Below are 8846 nucleotides of genomic sequence, written 5' to 3'. Positions count from 1 at the left end.
AAGACAACATGACTGCGCTTTCCTAAAATAAACCATTTATTGAAAAAAGAACCTTTTCCTTTAATCGCATGAATCTGCCTTCTGCGTGACAAACCCGCGGCGCGCCGACGCCGCCGACACGGACAAGGACAGGGGAGGCTTCACAGTGCACTCGACAGACAGACGGGAGGGAGGAGGAGGCCAGACGCCCGATGCCACCGCAGCGGTGTGGAACCTCACAAGGTCCAAACACCGCGCTGATGTCACTGGTCTCGGGGGTGATGGTGACAGAAGCGCCGGTCCGTGTACAGTAGAAATGGCACTTAACACGCAGCTTCGTTACCTCGGGGGCGCTGTCACCGGGAGGCCCGCGCCAGGCCCCACAAACAGGAGCAGCAGGAGACGTGAGCGGCCACTTGTGCAGTCTTCGGTCCTGGACGGCGGGGAGGCCTGCGCGGCTCCCGGGCAGTCTTCATGTAAATATTACATACAGCAGTGGTTGAGGGCCTCCCCGCGGGCGCTGCTCCCAGGCCGCAGCCGGACCGCCTCACTCCTCGTCCGTGCACACCTGCGGGGAAGGCAGGCAGACAGGTGAGCCCGGGGTGAGGGCAGAGAGCCCTGCTAAGAGGGCACCCAGGCAGCAGCGCATCAATGCGGACGGTCTGCCCGCTTTCCAGTGCAGGCTGCGCTTTTACTGCATGGCCATCCCTACGGCCGCCCCCTGGGGCTCCTCCCTCCCACAGCCCCACCCTCACAGCCTTTCTCCCTAAATGCTCTCCCAGCAACACCCTGTCCCCAAATCCATACCCTGCCCAATTCTCTCTGGTGCCAGCCCAAAGCACCCAACGCCCCACCGACATCCCCCCAAGCAGCTGTTCTAAACCCGCCTCATCTCCCTGACCCAGCCATCGGCCAGCCGGCCTCTTCGCTGACCATGGGAACTTCCTGTAACCTGGTGACCCCAGCCAAGTGTCTGGACACCAGCCAAGACTCCTCCCTACACTCACTTCATGGCCACTGACCTCCAAATATCACCTGTGACCCACACCTGACCTCCCGTGCCCACCCTATCAGTGCTACCAGCAGCTCCCTGACCAGCCTCTTGCCTCTGGAGCAATCATTCTAGAACACCATTCAATCATGCCCCGCTTCTGAAAGCTGCAATCCCTTCCCCGTGGCCCTGCCACGTGCCCAGCCTCACCTTTTGCACTCTTCCTGGCCTGCACTCCGTCGGCGCCCACCCACAGCACCCACGCCAGTTCCCAGACGGTCTGACCCTGAGCAGCAGGGAGCCCTCCCTGTCTCTCCCACTGTCTGCCACACCCCTACCCCCACTCCTGACCAGGCTAAACCCTCCCAGGGAGCTCGCAGCTCGTTCGGGAGAAAGTGACGCGGGCTCACCTGACCCGACAACACGGCACACATGCCACGACCCCAGCTCCAGCTGAGCGCTCCGTCCGTGCGAGCCCTGTCTCCACAGGCTCAGTGGGGACCAGTCGTCGCTAGCCCTTACTCTCAGAGGAGAAATGGCTTTCCCCCAGTCCGTCCTCTTAACACCCCATTCAGCTGGCCGAAGGGCCCCTCACCACCCAAATGGATCAAGCCAGGGAACCGGTACAGGCATTTGATACTTAGGTTTCCAAATCTCTGTGAGCAGTCACGAGCCACACCTTGACGAAGGGATGGTCGAGCAGCTGGCTGGCGGTCCACCGCGTCCCGGGCTCGCTCTCCAGGCAGTGAGAAAGGAAGTCCTTCCCTTCTGGGCTCAGCCTGTCAGGAATGGGGGGCTTATGCCCCATTCCCACCTTGTACATGATCTGGAAGTTGTGTTCATATTCATGCCAAGGCCTCTAAGGAGAGAAAAGCACCAGGCTGTAATGCCGCACGGCCACAGAAGAGGCAACTCCTGGAGCTCCTTTCAGGCATGTCGCTATCAGGGGCAGACAGACTTTGACCTGAAGGGTCTGACAGTGTCTTAAGCTTTCAGGCCACATGGTCTTGTCACAGCTCATTGATTCTCCCGCTGCAGCGGGAGTGTCTCAGACCACATGCAAATGCAGGGCTGTGACCGTGGCCCAATAAAGCTCTAGGTACACAGCCAGGACATGGCACAGCCTGCCCACCCCATCTGGGCCAGGTCGGTCCAGCTCTGCATAGATGCCATCATCACGCAGATAAAAACATAACGCAGAAAGCAACATGGGAACGCCGACAAACCGACACTCAACAGCTGTCTTCAGGGGTGTGTAAGATGCTGCCGTGTTGAGTAATGAGCACCAAGTTCTGTTACTGCAAAGCTTTACTGGGATCACAGGGAAAATGAGACTCGTGGGGAAGAGAACCGCAGCGGCACCCTGGTCCGCGCACCACTGTTTACAGGGACGTGCGAGGACCTGGCTTTTCTCCGCTGCTGGCCTGGCCGACAGGAGTGACGTGGCCGACCATTACTGAGCATTGCCGTGCGGTCGTCTTCAGCAGCTGTGTATTGACTTAATTCCCTACTCCCAACGCCTAAGAGGTTTCTAACAATTTTGTTTTTTATAAATGATGCTACACACACACAGCCTTTGCACATCTGTGTAACTGTTCACATTAATCGTATCTTCATCAGAAGGCAAACTTTCAGATGTGGTACCACACAGCACAGCTTCACTGCCTGCCAGTCCCCTCCGCCCCGGCCTCCCCCGCAGCCCCCGGCAACCACGGGTCTTTCCCTGCCCCCACAGTTCGGCCTCTCCTGGGACCGATGTCCCGGAGTGGGGGTCGTGCCATCGGTGTGTGGCCGTTTCAGACGGCCTCCTCCACTCAGTGCCATGCTCTGCAGGCGCCCCCCTCGCTCTACAACTCCACAGGGCGTTTTCCCCACTGTGCAACACTCTTCTGTGCAACACTCTTCTGTGCAACACTCCGCTGTGCGGAGCGCCGTGCAAACGCCGTGTGCACACCCACCGAAGGACAGCTTGGCTGCCTCCAAATTCGGGGGATCATGAATCCGGTTGATTCATGTGTGGGTTTGGTGCGGACACAAGTTTTCAACTTCCATTTCTCTCTGCAGCTGCTCGCTCCTCCGCGTTTTAACTCAAGCTTCATGTGTTCACTCGCTCTCTAGAGTTCTCTACATGACACATCACATAAACATGATTCCTTGTCGTCCCTTGGCTTGTCCTGTGTTCCTGACAGGTCACATTTTTCACCTCTGGTCCCCAGCAGGAGCCACGCCCAGTGTTTCTGATGATGATGCCACCCCCCGCCCCCATCACACCCTATGCACGCAGGCGCCTCCTGACGTCCCTCCCCCAGGTGGGACGGCTCCACTCACCTTGCCCGTCACCATCTCTATGACCACACACCCCAGACTCCAGATGTCGGCCGCACGCCCGTGACCTTCCCCTTTTGCTCGAGTGATGACTTCTGGAGCCATGTATGCTGTAAGAGTCACAGGTGGGGCGGGGGCGGGGGGGGGGGGGCGGTGGACGAACGGCTTGTCAGCACAGCACCCGTCAGAGCTGAGCAGTATACCCTCTCCCCACAGACAAGACTGCAGCATGTTCCGGGGGTGACTTTTTCTGAATTACATAATGGGAGACAGAGAAACTGGAAATAGGTGTTTCAAATCAGTTTCCTGAACGGACATTTCAGGGGTCAAATTATCTTCTGAGTTTTGAATGTGAAAATTTTCAGATAAGTTGAGTTACCAATGGAAACATAAAATTTAACCTGCAAAGGAGGGTGCAGAAGTCTCTGGCACTGAACAATGGCAACATGACGTTGCTTTGACTGGGCTAGTTCCAGGAGACCCAGTGTGAGAGCTTCTCTCGGGAAAAACCAGGGCTTCCCTCCCTCCTTGAACTCCGAGGGAAATTCAGCGTCCCAGTCTGACCAGGGCTCCAGGACGACGCCCGGTGTCTGCAGACATGCGCGGTCCGAGGCGGGCCAGAACCCAGCTGCCTGCAGGTCAGTGCTGACGAGAGGCGAAGGGAGGCCCTGCACCCGGAAAGCAGTCAGTGCAGCACAGACCCAGCCAGCGCCCACCTGCGGTCCCCAGGGTGCTGTTCACTTCACCAGGCATGGTCTGTGCGTTGTTTTTGAGCTTCACCGAGCACCCGAAGTCTCCCAGTTTGATCAGCCCCGAGGAGGTAAGGAAGATGTTGGCACCTAGTGAGAAGTGAGCAGTAGTCAGCCTCTGAAACCCCAAGTGGGCACTTTAAAGTTCACACGGCCACCCAAACGACAAATGAGTGATGGGAGGCTTTACGAAACTCAAGGAACAAAAGGTAAGCATAAAGATTTTAAGCTTTACTCACAAATAATACAAAGCAAAGCAACTTTAACATCAGTGCAGACTACGTGGACCACTCTTTCTGAACTGAAACACAGGTGCAAATTCTGCCGCTAGAACCCAGAGACTCTCCAAGAAGCTGACACCCGCCCGCCTGTGGCGGTGGCCCTTGGAGGAGAGCGGCAGCTGTCACTGCTGTGGAGCAGGAAGCGGCGCAGTCGTGAGGACTGGCGTGCGCTGCCCCTCGGCGTCACGCCGAGGCCCCACCGACCTCAGACAGACTGATGAGCGTCCTGTGACTGTCTCCTATTCGACAAGCACACGCGTGCCTCGCTTACACTCCACTGGAATCTGGGGCCGCCGTTCACCAGGGCCGCTGTGCCTTTGCTACAGCATGCCACCCCTCCCACCAAGCCACTCGTCCCTGGTCGCCGTGTCCCAGGGCGCCTCCTTCAGAAAGCAAAGAGGAGCAGCCAAACGAGGGTCTGTGCTTCAAGAGCTGACTGTCATGGCTTGTGCTCCCAGCGCAGGAGGTCCCCACAGGGGACACCAGGGCTGACTTGGTCATCTGCAGCTGGTCCACCCGGGCACATCCTCAGCCATGCTGCGTTAGTGAGAGCATCACAAGGACGCGACGGAACAGACTTGATCCAAGGACTCTGAGGGATTCTCTTTGTGGCCATTGCCAACGACATGAAGGTACCATTTCACGACAATGGACAGAAGCTGCCTGTGGTATTTGTGGCAGAACTGGAACTGGGCAACACCAGGGCCTGGCCAAGAGCCAGTTAAGCAAACACCCAGAACCTTCCCTGACAGCAGAGCGAGGTGGAGGTGCGCGGGCGGGCAGCAAGGCCGTGTGTGCCACAGACGCAGGGGAACGGGCAGTCCTCACACCCAGGCCACCGCAGCTGCTGCGGAATCCCGCCGCGCCACGGGCCTGCTGCCTGGCGGCAGGCAGGGCGAGTCCCGAGGGAACGTGTTCAGGCTGTGTGACAGATGGGATCCTCCAGTCGAGGGCCAATTAGAGACAAAAATGATTTGTTGCTTTAATTATCCCCCAGACCCCCAGACCCAAAGGTCAGGGCCGTGGTGTGGGAGGGGTTAAGGCAAATGCACGAGGGGCAGTTCCGAGGCAGAAGCATGGCTACTCTTCTCATGCCAGGAAGCGGGAGCTCTGAAACCCACCCGCGGGAACCTATCGGTCTCAAGCAGAATTCTACACTGGACAAGGCTGGTGACAATGAGCCCCCTGAACTAGACAAGTGGCCACACGATGCGATGCCCATCAGGACTTCCTCCAGCATTTCTGACTCACGGCCACTTCACTCACATCGTTCATACACAAACAGCAGGTCCTTGCACGGGAAAGGATGCTCGGACCGCGACCATCTGGTAAGCACACAGGGCCAGCCGAGTCAGCCTACGAAGGCCAAGTTCATGTCTGACTTCACCAAAGAGAGACAGAGCCGACCCGCTGCTCACAGGCAGAGCCACGTGAGCTACGCGGTTTCCCCAGACCGGCCCTCGTGGAAGAGCACGTAAAGCAGGTACTTCCTGCTGGAGGAGTGCTGCGTGGGAGGGGCGAGCGTCCTGGCCGCACCACCATGTGTGGAACCCCAGGTGACTCTGGCCCACGGCAGCAAGGCAACTGGGGGTTACCTTTAATGTCACGGTGAACTATGCCATGCTCATGGAGGACGTTGATGGCCACGGTGATCTGCTTGGAGTACAGCCGGATGACGTGCTCCTGCAGGCCCAGCCTGGACACCTCCTCCAGCGTGCCCTCGTCGCAGTACTCCATGAAGATGTACATCTCCTCCTGCGGGGCACCAGGCCATGGGGTCACGTGCAGGCCCAGCGCCAGCGCTGGGGCGCGCCACAGGCCGTGCCGCCGGGACCGCCTCTCTGATGGTCGGCAGGCTAGCCCTGTCATCCTGACAGGGAGCCGCCTCACCAGAGGCATTTCTGACTCCCCGCCAGCACCGGCTGCCGGCCTCCTGCCTGGGGCTGCACAGCGGGTCAGTGTCCACCACCCTCCAAAACGGAGTCCGCCATGGGCTCCCCCTGCACACGTGGCAGTAAGGACTGAGGCACGTCCTGCTCACGTACGAATTAAAGGGTGAAGACATTAACAGTCACCAAAGCCCACCTTCCCCAGAAGCTCAAGTTCTCCTCTTTCCCCCACTGTTTGCTTCCGAACCCGAGAGGGCCAGTGAGATGGAGGTGCCAATTCTCTCTCATTTCACCGTGGTTCCTGAACCCACACATGCAGAAGCGGTCTCGCCTCACAGCACACTCGGCAGTGAGTGGCTCAGCCAAAACTGGAGGGAAAAGGAGGGCGGAGCGGGCGGGGCCTTCTGGAAGACCCTCTGGTGGTAGGGTGCGTTTCCATGCTCTGTGGTGTGGGGGAGCAGCCCTGACAACTAGGCCAAGTTACTCTGCAGTGAGAGGGCCTGTGATGTGGGTGGGCCTCCTCGACCGCTCTCTCGGAGTGGGCAGGAAGCAGCCTTACCCTGTGCAGCTCCACGCCAAAATACCGGACCAGATTGGGGTGCTTGATGCCCTCGAATATCTTCAGCTCGTCCGCGGTTTCCTTGATGGTTTTATGGTCATTAGGCTGGAATCGAATCTGTAAAAGGCGAACCGTTGACTGCTGCCGGTACCATCACACACTAGCAACAGGACAGCTTTGAACATGAGGGCGGTACAGCTGTCTCCTGACACGTACCCCGTCCAGACCCACAGGTCTGCTGTCGGTGTGCCTGTGCCTCTACTCCCAGACTTTCTTTGCTTTGTGCTTTCAAGAGAATTAAGCATGCCTACTTTACAGTGTTCGCTGAGATGACAGCTAAAGGGATCATTTCATAACTGCAAACTGAATCAGCACACACTGAACATCCAGGAAGCAATCACTGCTGTTCAGGTTCTTGGCAAGGTATCGAGCTGAGATGAGACTCTGCCCTCGAAGCTGACGGCCAGCAGGCAGGAAGGAAGTCATAAAAGCAGTGCAGGAGGTGCGGGACAGGGCCGATGAGAAACGCCATAGGCACCCAGGACACAGGCCGTCAGCAGGCCGGGTGCCATGTGTGTCTGGTGTGTGCGGAGCTGCTTGGGGCGCTAGCAGGCACGGCAACTCCAGCCTCTTCCTCCACTGCTCCCTCCCTGCTTCTGAGCTGAGAGGTGCCTCCTCAGTGACAACAGCCTTGGTTTCCCTGATGGGCCTTGCTCAGGCTTCCCCTGCTCTTCCCACTCTGCCTCCAGCTATGAAAACGCTGTCAATTCTGAAGTGGATCACAAGTATTCCCTTCTCCCCCGAAGATGCCATCATCTGCATCCTCTAGGCCTTCACCAAGCTTCATGTCTGCCTCGTTCTCTGTGGTGCTAACCACACCCGCATGGAGAGGGGACCACTTGGGTTCCTGGCCCTTTCCTCTCACGGCCCCTCGGGGGATGTGCCTGGTGGCCCCAACAGCACAAACGCTGAAGAGCAGCCTCAGATGGCTCGCTACAGTGCTGAGGCACACGCCCTGGCTGGGTAACTCAGTCGGTTAGAGCATCGTCCCAACGCACCAAAGTAACAGGTTCAATCCCCAGTCAGGGCACATACAAGATTCAATCAATGAATGCATAAATAATTGGAACAACAAATCGATTGTTCTTTCTCCTTCTTTCTCCCTCTTATAAATCAATGAAAAAAATTCAGTGTTAGCAAAAAAGGAAAAAAAAAAGCGCTGCAGCAGCTGCGCACTGCGAACCTCATTAATACCAGTTTCTCTACCAGCTGTCTGTCCTTGGAGGGCCAGCCCACTCACCTCCTTCATGGCCATCAGCTCGCCCGTGTCCACGCTGATGCAGGTGTAGACCTTCCCATACTGCCCTTCACCTGTGAGCAGAACACACACAGCGCGCAGTCACCACGCCAGGTGGCTTTAACTCACTCCCGGGCACGCTCGCCCTCCCCGCTCCGGAGCTGTATTTCTGCTCCGCAATTCTGCTTACTGCGGCTGACTACTGCAAGGCCCAAAGCATTTCTGAACGTTCCCTAGTATCTGAGGACTCGGGCAATCTCTTCACTGTATATAAACAAAGCAGAAGTGACTTGGGGAAGTCCCAGAAGAGGCATGCAGGTGAACACGAGGCATCCTGGTGTGCACTTCGCAGCCCCTGTGGCTGGAGGAGGCCTGGCCGGGAGGTCGGGGAAGGGGAGAGGTGGGCATGGGTGTGGGCAAAGGGAGTGGCCAGGAGGAAGCTTGGCCACCATCTGACTGCACCTCACTGCTTCGGGCCCAGGACTGTGTGGGGTGGATAGTCTACTAACACAACGTCAGGAACATAAGCTAAGGGGGCAAATGGCTGAATAAGATTGCTGACAATTAATACAATTAAAAAGTACTTGACTGTTTCCAGCATTCTGTGTTCTAAGAGAAAGCTCCAGTTTCCTGAGGTTCGTAGAGCCCTGCATCACAGCTGTGTTTGCCTCTTACGGCCCAAATGCACAAAAGGCAGATGCATGTAAACGGGGGAAGGCTCCTTCTCTCCCAGCCCACCACCAGCTTTTTCACGAGAAATGGACTGTGCAGTGTTT

The 8846-nt window shown here is 57.4% G+C and overlaps 1 protein-coding gene across 6 annotated transcripts in view; it reads right to left on the bottom strand.

Annotated features, from left to right (window-relative positions):
• Window positions 1-8846, bottom strand: part of MAP3K4 (mitogen-activated protein kinase kinase kinase 4) — a 119022-nt gene continuing 110176 nt past the window's right edge. For all 6 annotated transcript variants that reach the window (XM_045188957.3, XM_045188958.3, XM_053913677.2 and 3 more), the window contains 7 exons: window positions 8074-8144; window positions 6774-6890; window positions 5921-6080; window positions 4012-4134; window positions 3299-3405; window positions 1650-1829; window positions 1-547 (listed from right to left, as the gene is read on the bottom strand). In XM_045188957.3, the coding sequence (XP_045044892.2) occupies window positions 527-547; window positions 1650-1829; window positions 3299-3405; window positions 4012-4134; window positions 5921-6080; window positions 6774-6890; window positions 8074-8144 (779 nt within the window). In that variant the 3' untranslated portion in view covers window positions 1-526. The remainder of the gene's footprint in view (window positions 548-1649; window positions 1830-3298; window positions 3406-4011; window positions 4135-5920; window positions 6081-6773; window positions 6891-8073; window positions 8145-8846) is intronic.

Source organism: Desmodus rotundus, chromosome 11 (assembly GCF_022682495.2).
Source record: "Desmodus rotundus isolate HL8 chromosome 11, HLdesRot8A.1, whole genome shotgun sequence".
Classification (NCBI taxonomy): domain Eukaryota; kingdom Metazoa; phylum Chordata; class Mammalia; order Chiroptera; family Phyllostomidae; genus Desmodus; species Desmodus rotundus.
Note: the sequence above shows the minus strand (reverse complement) of the source record. Positions and strands in the feature narration are given on the sequence as shown.